This window comes from Mustela putorius, unplaced genomic scaffold (genome assembly GCF_011764305.1).
Source record: "Mustela putorius furo isolate JIRA1106 unplaced genomic scaffold, ASM1176430v1.1 tig00537227_pilon_pilon_pilon, whole genome shotgun sequence".
Taxonomy (NCBI): domain Eukaryota; kingdom Metazoa; phylum Chordata; class Mammalia; order Carnivora; family Mustelidae; genus Mustela; species Mustela putorius.
In genome coordinates, this window is record NW_025422368.1 from 6,553,004 (window position 1) to 6,566,802 (window position 13,799).

Genomic DNA, 13,799 nt, shown 5'->3' on the forward strand with positions numbered 1-13,799 from the left:
CTCCCTCATGGCCCAGCCTGCTGCTCACAGGAGGGGTGGAAATGGGGGACCTGGGGCATTAGAGTCTAGGGGAGAGGGCTGCAGAGCTGGGTAAGTATGTGACAACTCGTGGGCCTTTTGGACCTGAGGCAGGGACATTGTAAGGCTATGACTAAGCCTCTTCTTTCCCACCTCCCTGGACAGGTCCCTTCTGTGCTGCCGAGTGCTTTCCTTCTGGTACCTGGGTGTCGGGGGGTTGCCTGGGAGCATTGGGTTCCCTGCCAGCTCCGGCCTTGTTCCCTTCCCACTCAGTGGCTCCTTTGTGAGAGAAAAGGCCCAGGAGACGTGTTTATCTCCTCCGACGAACCCGGCCCTATGAGCCGGCAGACAGAACAGGAGCCCACCAGACTGTGCATGGTGTTTATTAGTGATGACAGTGAGGTGGGGGTCTTGTGGAACATGCTCTGTAGGTCACACACTAGAGCCATAAGGCAAGGGTAGTCGGGTAGACAGGGCCTCTGGGGGCTGTCCACTGTGTCCCTCTCTCCCCACCTAACCCTAACTTAACAAGCAGCAGCTATGAATCAGCAAATAAAGTTGGGCCCATATTCCCCAGGAGGCATGAGGGCCAAGAACAGAAAGGACAGGATGCAAGAGCAAAAGAATGAGGGGGACACGGAGGCCCCCAAAGCTGTTCCATACGTCCTCCGCTACACACGCCCTCCCTTCCCAAAGCCTCAACCCAGCTTGGCTCCTGCCCGCCACCCGTTGGGCTTGACCATGCTCCGGTCTCTGGTGCTGGCAGATGTCAAGAAGCTTTCCTGGCAGGTGAGCTGGGGAGCCACTGGCCCCAGCCTCGCCTGCCTGCTGCTCTGGCCTCGTGTGTGGGTGCCCCACTCCAGCTGATGGACAGGAGTATCACCTTGTTGGGCTCTGATTGTCTCGTTTCTAATGTGTGGTAGTGAGGTGAGTGGAGTACCTCGAACCACAAAGCACAACCCCTGAGTCCCTTGACCATTAGGACTCGTGGCCGCTCAGGGACCTTGTTTCTGCCGCATGCCATGCTGTCCACACCCCCACCCTCTTGTCCCTTGGAGGGGGCATCCCTTCCCTGAGTCTGGTGGGAAGGCCCCTGTGAAGGGGATCCTGGCCTGAGGGCACTGCCCAGTGGGGCAGCTTCTTGTGCAGGAGAGGAAGGTGCCAGGGGTGCAGCACACACAGCTAGTACCTGGAATGGGAGCCTAGGGGGGGTCACTGTTCCCAGGAGGTAAGGGGGCTCCCTGCTTCTCCTAGAACCTTGGGACCACAGGCAGCCCTGGAGCTGGGGCTGGGCAGGGGGTTGTGGGGGCTGAACCTAGTGCCAGCCTACTGCCAGTCTACCTCCAACCTGCCTGGAGTGGGCCCCCCAGCCAGCTATCCCTGCGCCCACCAGGGGAGGGCAGTGGGAGGCGGTCAGTAGCTATCCTTGGGCCAGGGCCGGTTGCGCTGCCAGTTCCGGTCATTGTGGTTGTGCTCCGAGTCCTGGGCGAGGAGCCGGTCTTGGGGGTCATGCCCGTTAGCACTAGGCAGCCCCGAGGTGTGCTGGCGGTGCGGCTGGTACAGGTCCTGGTAGGCGTCGGCATAGTCCTCCTCCAGGTGGCGGGAGCTGCGCTGTGAAGAACCTGTCCAGGCTTGGCGGGAGCTCTCACTGGCCTCATCTGAAGGCATCAAGCTGTCCCTCTCCAGGGGTGAGTGCTCTTCGCCGCGCTCCCCCAGCAGCTGCTGGTTCTGGGGGCAACACAACAGCTCTAAGTATATGGGGTTAACCTCACCTAGGCTCCCCCGACCTCTAGCAGGGTGGGGGTGGGGAGTCTCCCCCCATCAACCCTCAGTTCCCGGATATAGGAAATGGTCCAAGGAAGGAGAAGCAGCTTTGGACTCCTGCAGAATTCAGGCTCTGCCTTCAAGACAGACTAAGAGAAGGAGTATGTTTCTTCCGAGCTCAGAACAGTGACCTCAGATTACCCATCTCCTTGATTTCTTCCCTCTCATCAGGAAGTTCCTTTGCCCATCTGCCCCAGCTCTGTACAGCAGAGCTGAGTTCTCTGATCCTTCAGCCCTCGAGCTGGAGGCCAAGGACGGTTCTCTGGGCCAGGAGGGGGCAGTGCTTTGGCTGGCTTAGCCTGAACACCTGTGCCCACTGGAAATGGGTACCTGAAGTCCGGGGATGGCACTAGGAGGGCCCAGAAGCCCAGGGCCAGGAGCTGGGTGGTGGGTGGCCCTCCAGTAGACCTCTAGGTACTCCGCCAGGTGCTCACAGGCATCCTCCAGCTGGTTCTCATCCAGAATCACATCAAATGACTCCTGGGAAGGAGAGGGAAAGCAGTGAGCTTGGCTTCCTCTCAGTAGCAGCCCTCCACCCATCTCCAGTACTTCTCCAGCAGTCGCCGGCACAGGCACTCACCGGTGGGCACTGGACCAGCTTATCGTAAGCCATCATCTGTACGGTCAGGTGCTTCATCTGTGACTTGCCCCGGGAGCGGATGAGGCGCTGGAGGACCTAAGGTTGGAATGGGCAGAGCTGGGCCCAGTCCTGGGGCCTGTCTCCCCACTTGGGATACGGTATTGGAAGCAGGTGAGGGCCATCAAGAGGGGGCAGCAAGGGAAGGGAATGCAGGAGCCCTGGGGCAGGGACCAGGTAGAGCTGCGCCGCCACATGGCACCTGGGCAGCCCCGTGGGCCTCCACTGCAGCCACCACTGACGTACCTTTGGGGAGGACACTTTGACAAAGACGATGATGGGGGCCAGTGAGGTCTTGGCCAGCTGCGCCGGGTGGTTGATGGTGTCGGCATCCAGCACCACCAGCTGCAGGGATTTGGCCAGCTCAAATATGCGCTCGATTTCGCTCTGGACTTCCGCTGTGGAGGGGGCAAGCAAGGTGAACCGCTCACCTTGGGCCCACACCTACGTTTTCCTCCAGCGGGGCCGCGGGCTCTCCGGGATGGTAGATGGGAAGGAATGGGAGAGACAGGGTATTCCTCAAGGCCCCGGGCAGGCAGAGAAACAGGGAACCGGGCTGACTGGGGTGGTTCTCGCCAGTCTTGGGGCAGGCGGAGAGGCTGGGCAAGACTGCAAGGTGCCAGGGAAGAGAAAGGTAGGAGGAAGGGTCTCAGGAATGCTTGAGCGGGCCGAGAAGCAAGAGACTGGGGCTTCTCACCAATGCTGGAGCGGGCGGAGGAGCGCTCGATGATGGTCCTCTTGCCCGGATTGTTGAGCACGGACCGCTTTGCCAGTGAGAGGTCCGCTGTGACTCGGGTGATAGAGATCCTGGGGTGGGGGGTGGAGAATTACAGCCCACCTCTAAATTTCAAGCCTCAGGCCTCTCCTTACCCAGGTCCCACTAACTTTCTCTTTAGAGGAGATCTTGCTACAGGCACCTGGAAGGAGATGCCACCTGAGGCCAGAGAAGCTCACCTGCCATCAAACCTATGTTTGAGGAAGTCGAAGAGAGCCTTCTGCATCATGTCTGTGACCTGGGTGGGAGGGGTGAGGGGAAAGGCATGTGACTGACTGGGAGCCAGCATCCCTAGGCATGGCCCTAGAGCCTGCCCCCCTCCACACACAGAACTGATGAAGAGAGAACACCCACTCCCACCATCCCTCAGGCCTTCCCGTGGCAGGCTGGGTAGAGGCAACTCTTTGGCGACAGGGACCTTCTCTCACCTCATAACCTTTCAGAGAGGGTCCCACCAACACCACAGGCCGCATGGAGGGTACTACATCATACGGGGGAACGTGTTCTGCCTGCAGAATTGACCTGAGGTCAAGCAGGGCCGTGGCCCTCTCGCCTGTCCTATGCCTCCCTGGTGCAGGGCAGATTTGGAAGTTCTGGGCTCCCTCCCTTCTCTGCTCTCCTGACCTTCCAACAGCGACTGCCCAAAAACCTGTCCCCACAGCCATAAGTCATGAGCTCCCCACCACCCCAGCCCAGATCCCTTCCTTGACTCACCTGCTTTTGCTTCTGCTTGGCTTTTTGGAAAAGGAAATAAAAGATTAAAGTTGGTGAAGGGGGAATGGCCCTGGGGGTATGGTATTCCCTTCCCCAGGGGGAGACACTCGGTTTCTCTGAGCTCTTTTGGTCCCTCCACCAACCCCTTCCCACACAGCTCACCTGGGAACTGCTCCCTCTCCCCCCTGTGTCTTAGTCACCCACCTACCCAAGATGAGTGGGTCAGGGGGAGGCTACCTAGAGATGGAGGAGGGGAGCGTCGGTTGCCAATGTCACTCAGGCTGGAGGGGTTCCCAGATCTCCTGAGAGCAGAGAGGCCAATTAGTATGCATGTTCTACGTGTTACTTAATAGTTGTATACATTTCCTTACATCTTAGTGAGGAAGGGATGTGCGTCATGCATATCTGCACGTGTGTCAGCTTCAGGATATGAGGAGTTTATGTTCATAGAGTCACAAACCCTGCTCTCACCTGGCCTTCTGCTCCTGCTTGAGCCGGATGCTCTCCAGGCGCTGGGGGCTGGGGATGAAGGCGATGTCCCCACCCTCTTTCACTAGCCTCCCGATCCACCAGTCATTGCTGTACTTCTGGGGGAAGGGGTGGTGAGAGGAGGCACCCAGGCCTCAGTCCTGACTCTTCAGTGTGAAGGAGCCAGGGAGGCGTTCAGAGAGCTGGTCTGAGGAAGGCAGCATGAAGGGAGGGGGGCAGGAGAAGGTACCAGAGGGAAGGGCAACCAGGTTTGAGCCACCCAAGATTTTGGTGGGAGGCATCCTTGACGTCACAGAGGACCTAAGAGGCAACTCATCTAACTGCTCGCTTTACACAGTTGGAGATGGAGGCCCAAGCCAGGTCTCAGAAGGATGGAGGCCCCGGGGATTGGGTTTTAGATATGAAGGGCATACAGGTGTGTGTTCTGGGTAAGAACTGAAGAGTCTGGGGAGTTGTTTATGGATTGAGACTGAAGTAAGAGGCATGGGAGCTAGGGCAAGAGCGGGGGTATTAGGTGGCTTCTCTCTGGGATTGGAGTTGGTCACCTCTTTAATGTGCAGAAAATCTTTGGCCTCAAAGTTGACTCCAGAGCCCTGGACTGGGCACTCCTCGTCCAGCACGCCACAGTAGCTGACATTGGTCCTCACAGCAAACGCCACAGGTTTGTGCTAGGGAATTGGGCCATCACTGCAAGTGAGGGGGGCTTCACAGCACCCCTTCTAACATCAGTGCCCCACCAGTACAGGGAGGAGGCCCCAAGAGAACGCCCATGACACTCACACATGCGCACTCATGAGTATCCTGTTCACTGACCCCTGGGGACCGAGGGCTGAGCCCAAGTTTCCACCCAGCCTGGACTGGCCGCCCACCCGAGTTGATACCTTGGCCCTTTCAAGCTGCTGCTGAGCCTGGCTCTCCACTTCCCGCCGGGCACTCTCCCGGTCCTCCTCCAGGGAGACGTCGGAGTCCAGAGATGGGCGGCTGGTATAGGAGTCGGCTGAACCCTGGCAGGGGGGAGAGGCTGTGACCCCTGGGCTCAGGTGTGACGGGCACTATAGGCACACTCTAAGCCCTACAGCAGGGCCTCCACTAAGCCTAGCCGGTCCATGTCCACACGGGCGGCTGGGCTGCAGTGGTCCCTTCCATCTCCCCAAGAAGGGCCCAGTGCCTCTGGGCTGCAGGAAAGCCAGCCCTATCCATATGTGCTAAGATCTGGGCCCCTCCCCCCAAAGCCTATTAATACTGCAGCCTTGAATAGAGCTTTCACTTTCCTCTTTCCTCCCTTTCCTCCTCTCTACCCTGGCCTCTGGGGCAGAGTGAAGGGAGATATGCTGAAGATGATATATCGGAGATGATTCTGAATCTAAAAGACTCAGCCTTCTTGCTCACATCAGCCTGCAAAGCAGCCTGGACCTTATCCCTTTAAAATGCGTGGCATGGGTACAGTCAGCCGGGAACAGTCGAGAGACTCTGGTTGGCATGGCACTGGTCCTGAGTGTCAGGATAGAGCCATCCACCCCCTCAGAGCTCATCTCCCCCAGTGCCCACTCTTCCAGGGTGAAGAGGAGGACACAGAGCTGCCAACTCCTGGAAGTCACTTCCTCTCTACTCTCCCTGCCCCCACTTTCTTTCCTCTCACACCTGCTGGGGCAACTGGCCAGGTGTGGGCAGAAAACAAGACACAGACTGAGAAGACAACACAAAGCTGTCTCCCTGGGCCCCAGTGAGGCTCGGCCACGCCTACCATCTGGCCTACATCTCCCCAGCCCTTCCCCAAGGGGATATCAGCCCTAGAGGAAGGACCTGTAAGTGCTAAGCAACCCAGCCGAGGACCCTGGGGATGTCAGGACAGGGTCTCTGGTAACCTGAGCCAGGAGAGTCTCTGAGTCCTGCCCATTGGAAGGGTCTTTGGGCAAGGGGTACATCTGGAGGGTTGCAGAGCTCAATATGAGGGAGGCCCCAAGGGAGATGCACAAATGAGCAAGGGAAGCTGGACTTCAGGACAGGAGGATAGAAGTCAGGGTGGCTGGGATTCCCCCCCAGTCTAGAGCCAAGGGAATCTTTTGGTTTCTATCTCTTGTTTTCTACCTCTTTCTACCTGTTGTTTTCTACGTCTTTATGATCAGAAGCCTGACGTGGTACTTCCATCAGTTCTGAGGTGCAGGTGGCAGAGAGAAGATAGGGCCCTAGATAAGGGGTCCATGTGGGAATGTGTGTGGGGTGGGTGGGGAGGGGTTTTAGAACATTCCTTCAAGACCACCGTGCATGACCACTTCCAGAAGGCCGCGGAAGCCAAACTCTCAGCGGGGGAGACAAACACACATATAGCCATGCCCTCCGCCCAGCCCCACAAGAAGTGGTCAGCTTGCTATCGGCCCAGGGCCCTGAGCCTCAGCTAAAGACAACGTTTGTGGTAGATGGAAGGCATGAAGATAGCACAATGGAGAAAAAGCTTTCATTTTACGGAGGACTAGAGTCGGCCTGCTCTTCCCCATCTCTCGAGAACAAAATAAGGCTGGATAAAGAGCAGCTGAGCCCTGGGGAAGAAGCTTCGCCCTGTCACTGGAGTGGGGGGACCTCTTTGCGGGAGTCTCTGCCCTAAGAGACAGCTGACTAAGGTGAACAGGGGCCAGTGGGAAGAGAGGCAAGGGACAAGGCAGGATGACCGCTCACTTGGATGAGTATACATCAGATGCAGGCTTACGCCAGAAGAGGAGTCTGACCTTTACCCTCTGCCCCACAGTCTCTTGGCCTAATTTCATCATCTTAATGTCCCTGCCTGGGCCATCTGGGACACCTGGCCTCTCACCTCAGGATGGGAAGGACTGGATCTCCCCCTTAATGTTTAATGAGTTGTGCTCAGCCTGGAACCCGTCTCCATGATTCCCGAGTCCTCAGAGCTCCCTCATCTCTCCTGCATGGGTACCACCAGGGAGGCCAGGACTGCCCTGCCAAGTGTGCTCGGGGGGTCTTGCTGCCCTCACCCCCTGTTAGGCCCAAACAGCCAGAGGCTCAGTACTTCTGGAGCTGCCAGGAGTTGGCACAGTGCCCTGGTGTTGCCCCCCTTGCCTGGTGAGTGTGTGGGCAGGCTGCCGCTCCACTCTTGCCTGGCACGGGGGAAGGAGAGGAGGGAGATGAGCCGGTGGATTTATTTAGAGCCTGATCTCCCTCCTACTGCTTCAAAGGGGGCCTCAGGGAGAGCAAGGAGCAAGGCAAGAGAAAGGGAAGTGGGGGGAGGGTGATCCGGGAACCAGCAAGGGGTGCTGAGCCAGTGAGGGGGCAAGAGGCCTGCCCCAACACCAGCCACATGTCAGTCTTTACCTCGCAATAGCCCTTGCCATCTCACCAGGGCTGGGAAGGAACCTTCTAGGGCCCTCCAGCCCCTCGGAGAGGTTCAACTGCAAGCTCACCTTGGCACCCTGGGCCATGCCAGCTGTCCCTTCAACTGTCAGAAAGAGGTGTCCACCAGAGCCTTGCAAGTCATCTGCTCTAGCTGCAATGTAATTAGCCCCTGAGGCCCAGTGGGGAAATTGGGCCCAGCAGGAGCCCAGTCCCAGAAAAGGACTGATAGCTGTCTACTCTACCCTAGAACTCCTGTATCCTGGACTTGGCAGCAAGAGATGGAAGAAAATGCAAACGCTGCTCTTTTGACCCTTCACCCCTCTCAGGGACCTCTTCCAAGCCATCCAGGGGTCCTCTCCAAAGGAGGCCTTCATGCAGGAGCTTTGAGGGAAGGGACTACGAAGCTGTTCCCCATCCTTGCCCCATCTTTCCAGGCACTCTCCCTGCTCCCTGAGCTCCGGGAATCACTGCCTAATGAGCTGATTTGTCTCAGTGGGTCAGGAGATAAAAGCAAAGAGGAGAATTAAATATTTATCAGTTGCCTAGTTCTCTGAGCAAAGAGCTTCCTCTCCATCCCCAGTCCCTCAGCCCCTCTGGCCTCACCCCCAGGCCCTCCATGCTGAGCAGGAGCTCAGGAAGCCCACTGCTCTGAGGAGGCCTCAGCAGGAGGTGTGGAATAGACAGGGCTCAGTCAGCTGGCCCACCCATGTGCTGGTGCCTAGTTTCCAGCCTGGGAGAGAAGCTGGGCTCCACGCAGGTTGAGGAAACGGCAATGCTCAGGGATGGGAGCAGAAGGGAATAAGGGAGGTCCTCAAGTTTATGACCCTTCTGAGTCTGGGACCTGACTCTTGGATGTTCTCCTAGGCTCTCTAAATTTGTCCTTCCCTTGAAGCATAGGAGGTCTGAATGGTCCTCCCCCAAGAGAGCCCCAGCTTCTCCTATAGCTTCTGTGTTCTGACCCCCTCAATCCTCCTTTGGGAACTTGAGACACTGCGTGTGCCCTCTCTACAGCCTCTGTGCCCTCAGCCTCCAGCCCTTCCTCCTTCTACCCTGCAGTCCTGGGCTCTGGACACCTGCTTGAGCCTTTCCCCCACACTACCCCCACCTCGCACACACCCTATATACCCCTTGGTCTAGAATTGAGGTCCTGAGAAGCCCTGGGCACGAAAACCCCTGTCCCCACTTTCCAGGAGCGCCCCCCAGCCCCTGCACGCCCTGCCCCTCCACTGAGGCGTTTGTCAAAGTCCTGAACTGGGGAAGGGTCCAAGGGAGAAGACGAGTCACCCCAACGTCCCCACCCCCACCCTCACCGTGGGCACTCACCGCCTCCGAGTCCTCAAACCCGGGCACGTAGGAGTCGTCATACATGGGGGAGTCCGGGTGGGGGGGGAAGCGCGCGGCGCCGGGGGCGGGGGCAGCCCGGAGGCAGGGGCGAGGACAGCGGGCCGCGCCCGAGAGATGCCGCCGAGCCCCGCAGCCCTGCGGGCGGCGGCGGAGAGCGAGAGAGCGCGAAGGAGAGAGCGAGCCGCGAAGACCAGCTGCTCGGAGCTCAAATCAACGCTCCCCCCACCCCACCCCCCCAAACCCTGCCGGTCCCACCCCGAGCGCGGCTGAGGAATCTGGCGCCGGCTCCTACAACAATAGTGCCCGCCCACCTGACCCCCTCCCCGGCAGCTGGCGAGGGCGGCGGCGGGGGGCGCCGGCCACCCGGGGAGCCCGAGACCGGGCCGGGAGAGGGTGGCCGGCCGCAGCCGGGGAGAAGGTGGGTCCCCAAGCACCTATGGGGCACAGGGGCGGCGGGGAGGAAGGGGAGGAGAGACTGCGGGCGGGGCGGATCCGGGCTCAGAGGAGGCGGGGCGAGGAGAGATGCGGAGACAGAGACGCTCAGCAACCCAGGAAATACTCCGCCGGGAAACAAAGGGCTGGAGCGGGGGAGGGGAGGGGGCGCGGAGATGGTACCCGAGCCGAGAAAGCTGAGGGCGCTGATTGCGGGGAGGCAGGAGGCAGAGAAAGGAGGGGTCGAGGCAGAGGGAGAAAGGCGGGGAGAGACAGGAAATTGGGGAGACTGGGGGAGATAGGAGAGGCGGGGCGGGGGCGGGGAGACCCGCGGTCAATGGGGGAGGGACCCAGGTGAGAGGGCGGCGGATCTGGGCCCAGGCGGTCCAGAGACTCGGAAAGCAAACCCCCGCAGTGGTCCCGGGGAGGAGTGGGTTTGGCGACCCCTGGCCAATGCCGTGAAAGTAGCCCCTACCCCAACAGGTGCTTGTCCCCCTCAGGGCTGGGATCCTGCAGCAAAGGGCCTTGTCGCCCAACCGGTGCAAAGGGGTTGGTTTTGGGTCCGGCCGCCCCACACCTGTTGCGCGATCGGATTCCATCCTAGTATGGCCGGGATGGGGGTTCCCTTCCTCACTTCCTTGCCAAGGACTGAGCCAGGCGGTGCCAAGGCATCCGTGGGAACTGGGGGAGGGAGGGGCTGTTTTATGTGAGCCTAAGGGGAGGAGGAAAGAAACCGGAGGGTGGAGGTAGGGGGACTGTCAGGGCTGGGACAGAAGGTGAGATCCTGGCCACATGGGGTTAGGACGCGGTGGGGGTGGGGGGGCAAGACGATGGAATCACTAGTGTAAGGCCTCTTTAGAGAAGGGATGGAGCTGGGGTCGCCGGTATCTGGGTTGGAGCCTCAGTGCCACTCTGTACCAGTCAGTCTCCTTCCCAGGAGCACCAAGCTGTGAGGTGAGAGACAGAGCCCCCGCCCTCATCTTGAGTAAACTTCCCCAAAGATCCACCCATTTGAGCTTCTTCCTTTCTTCTACCTCCTGAGCAATACTGTTCCTTCGAATTTGGATTACCTAACTGCCACCCTTCTGGACACGACCACTCCCCTCTGGGGATGTGAGATAGAAAAGGGGTTACACTGGGAGCCCTTTGATCTCAGTCCTTCTCCAGTCCCAGTTTCTCACACCCAGGAGGGTGAATTGGGATCTGCTCCTCGCTTTACCTTCCTGAGCTATAGGGGAGTCAGAAGATGGAAACTGACAGGGTCTGATGAGGTCTAGGGGGGAAGCACTGTGCTCAGGGGAGAGGAAGAACACCCAACCCAATTGGCTGCCCCATTTATGTCCCTTGTTCATATTCCATTGCTAAGAAAGAAGGAGAGAAGGGGCCTCATCTTAAGACTATCTTTAGTCTGCCTTTAGTCTGTCTACCCCTGTGAGTGGTGCAGCCCAGTTCTGCTTAGCTTCTTCCTCCCGCTGGATTTGACAGACAACTTTGTTGGAGCCCTACGGCCTGGCAAGAACTGATGTGGGGTGCGGGGGAGAACCCGGCTGTCTCAGTTCCCTCTGCAGAGTCCAGCACCCTTTGGGGGTGGTTATACATTGGGTTCTTTGGCAGTGCCGGTTCCCAGACACAGTTCTTTTCACTTTCGTGCCCTCTTCCAGTTCCTCAGAATTCCTCAGATCCTCCTTTTTTATTCTCTGCCTCTTCAATTCCTTCTGTTTTTCCAGAAGGGCAGAAAGGAGGCATGAAAGAATAGGGCCTTCCAGGCGCTCTCTCTACTGGAAGATGATTCCAATGAAGACAGCTGCTGAGACATCTGCTTCCCTTCCTGTCCCCTGAATCTACTCTCTCCTGGTCTCTCCTTTCGGGACTCTTTCCGCCACCAGGGAGTCCCGGGGGTTATGGTAACACAGCAGATCTGCCATCACTTTCACTTCTTCCTCACACATCTTGTCTTCATCCCCATCTGGGACAGTGGTGTCTAAGTTGGTTTCTGAGGAGCGAGTTGCCATGCCAACTGCCCCGGGGGTATACGATTTCAAGTTTTTCATACCTGGGCCCATCCCTTGGGTCTTGCAGGAGCTTCAGAACTGCTCTCTTTCCTTATCTCTGAGTTACTACTCAATGCCCCCTTCCATTTCTCACCTTACCCACACCTGCATGCTCCTGTTCTCATGCCATGCCAGTTTCCTATCCTGAAACAAGACATGCGCCTGTCAGCATCCATGGGGCCCTAACCCCTTTTCTTTTCCGTGGCTGAGCATAAGAGGCGAGGGAGATGGCACAAAAAGGATTCGAGGAGAGGATTCCTACTCTCTTCGTTCTAGGAGAGAGCTGTTAGCTTGGCAGCTAACAGCTTGGCAGTAGCCAAGGCATGGACGCAGGACATTGGGGGGTGGGGGACAGGCAAGCAGGGAAGCCTGGATAACCAGCCAGGTTTGGGAGCTGGACTTCTTGAGAGCCTCCAGAAGACATTCTAGCTTCTTCTATAAGTGCACCAGGAAGCTGGACAGATCCTAATCCTTCTGCATTGAGTGGGAAACTGAGTCAGGAGCTAGTACCTCTGGGAAGTCCTTCTCTCCAGCAGTCTTTAAGATCCAGACCAAGCCAAACCCCGAGCATTCTAGCTGCTAGGCTGCCCTCAGGGAGCCTGGAGAGGGGCACCAGGGGAGCTCGGTGGATCCCTCTTATCTCCATCCTCTCATCTAGCCCCTTTTCTGGCTCCCCAGGCAGTCTTCCTCTCCCGTCCCAATCCCAGCTCTGGTTGCTCCCTCCTTCCTTGCACGCCTCTTCCACCCTTAGCCTCACCTCCTCGACCTTCCTCCCTCCCCATCACTGCAGTCTCCCCCAAATGAAGGCCCTCTTCCTAGCTTGGAGTGGGGTTCTCCTCCCACCCACTGGGGAGGGGCCCCCGCGTTTACCTCATTCAGCAGGAAGGTAGCACTGGAGTCAGAAAAAGACATAGACCGGGCTAGCGGCCTTTCCCCCTCCCCCGGGCCAGGGGCTCCGAGGCTGGAGCAGGACCCGGCCGCCGCTCTGCACACTGGCTCCCGCCTGCACGCCTGGCCTCGCCCCACGCCCGCCTGGCTCGCCGCCGGCTCGCGTCCCTGTCTCTGGGTTCCCTCCCCCTTCCCCCCACCCTTCCCTCCCTCTCCCTCCCCTCCTCGCCGCCTCTGTCACTCTCCCTCTCCCGTTGCCTTTCAGTGCTGCTCTCTCCATATCCATCTCTTCTTCCTCTCCGCGGCCCGCGTTCTCCGTTTATCTTCGTGCCTCTCACTGTCCTTCTACCACCACCCCCCCCCATCTCTCCTCCCTTCTCCGCCTCCTCCTTCCTCCTCAAGCCCCCCCGTCCAAAGGTAGGGGCTCAGGAGCTCCCGCTGCCGCAGGCAGAAGGGCGGGAGTCGCTCCGGGTTCGCCCGGATTCCGGAGGTCTGGGCGGAAGGTTCTGGTCCCTCCCGACCCCGGCTCCGTGCGCTCGAGGAATCCAAGCGCCCGGGCTCTACTCCGACCTCAGCAGGGGAAAGGAGCGCAGGGAGGAATGTCCGAGTGCGGCTCGCTGGCCCCCGCAGCAAGGCGCCCCCTCCGCGTTCAGGGGAAGCCACGTGCTGCCACCCGTCCCCGACCCTGTGTCTCCAGCGCGCCCGGGAGTCTCTCGATCTCCCTTCTCTGCCGGGTTGTGGCGCCCCGGGACTCAGGCCCCGAAGGCGCGGGGCAAGGCGAGGCAAGGCCGCTCCTCCCGGGCTGGCTGCAGCGCCCCCTAGGCTCACTCGCCGGGTGGCCGCACACGCCCTCCAGGTGGCGGCATCCGCCGGGGGGTCCAGTCTGTTGCGCGGCTGGGGGCCCGCGCTGCCAGCAGGAGGCGCTGCGCTAGCGGGAGCGGAGGGGGCGCAGCCCGCAGCCAGACCCCCCACCGAAGTCTAGGACAAACCCCTCTCCTTCTCTTTCTAGGAACTGCGGTCCCAACTGATCGGACCCCCAGGGTGGAACTCCAGGCTGCAGCCTATCTCCACCCCCGTAGGATTCCTTGGAGACACTTGGCTTCTCTGGGGCCTTAAACAGCTCCTACCTCCATATTGGTCTCCAGGGGCGCCCCCGCTGAGCCCAGCAGCTTCCCGGCCAGGCCTGGGATGCTGGGAGTCCAGAGTCGCGGGACCGCTGCTCCGGTCAGTACCCCCTCCGCCCCCTTGGGCGGGCACGTCAAACAGGACAAGCCCAAGTTCTGGC

General features: G+C 59.3%; 1 protein-coding gene across 3 annotated transcripts; it reads right to left on the reverse strand.

Annotated features, from left to right (window-relative positions):
- Positions 1-385: 385 nt before the first annotated feature.
- On the reverse strand, positions 386-13,793 carry CACNB3 (calcium voltage-gated channel auxiliary subunit beta 3). 3 transcript variants are annotated; one of them, XM_004778909.3, is made up of 13 exons: positions 13,642-13,793; positions 5,339-5,461; positions 5,003-5,125; positions 4,440-4,555; positions 4,206-4,270; positions 3,969-3,988; positions 3,683-3,763; positions 3,434-3,492; positions 3,177-3,286; positions 2,726-2,877; positions 2,423-2,518; positions 2,173-2,322; positions 386-1,746 (listed from the first exon to the last, which is right to left on the reverse strand). In XM_004778909.3, the coding sequence occupies exons 1-13, from the start codon at positions 13,645-13,647 to the stop codon at positions 1,432-1,434; spliced, it is 1,416 nt and encodes a 471-aa protein (XP_004778966.1). In that variant the 5' UTR covers positions 13,648-13,793; the 3' UTR covers positions 386-1,431. The 3 variants fall into 3 exon arrangements, with proteins under 3 accessions (XP_004778966.1, XP_004778965.1, XP_004778964.1); XM_004778908.3 differs by lacking the exon at positions 13,642-13,793 and adding an exon at positions 12,497-12,654; XM_004778907.3 differs by lacking the exon at positions 13,642-13,793 and adding an exon at positions 9,123-9,824.
- Positions 13,794-13,799: the final 6 nt, after the last annotated feature.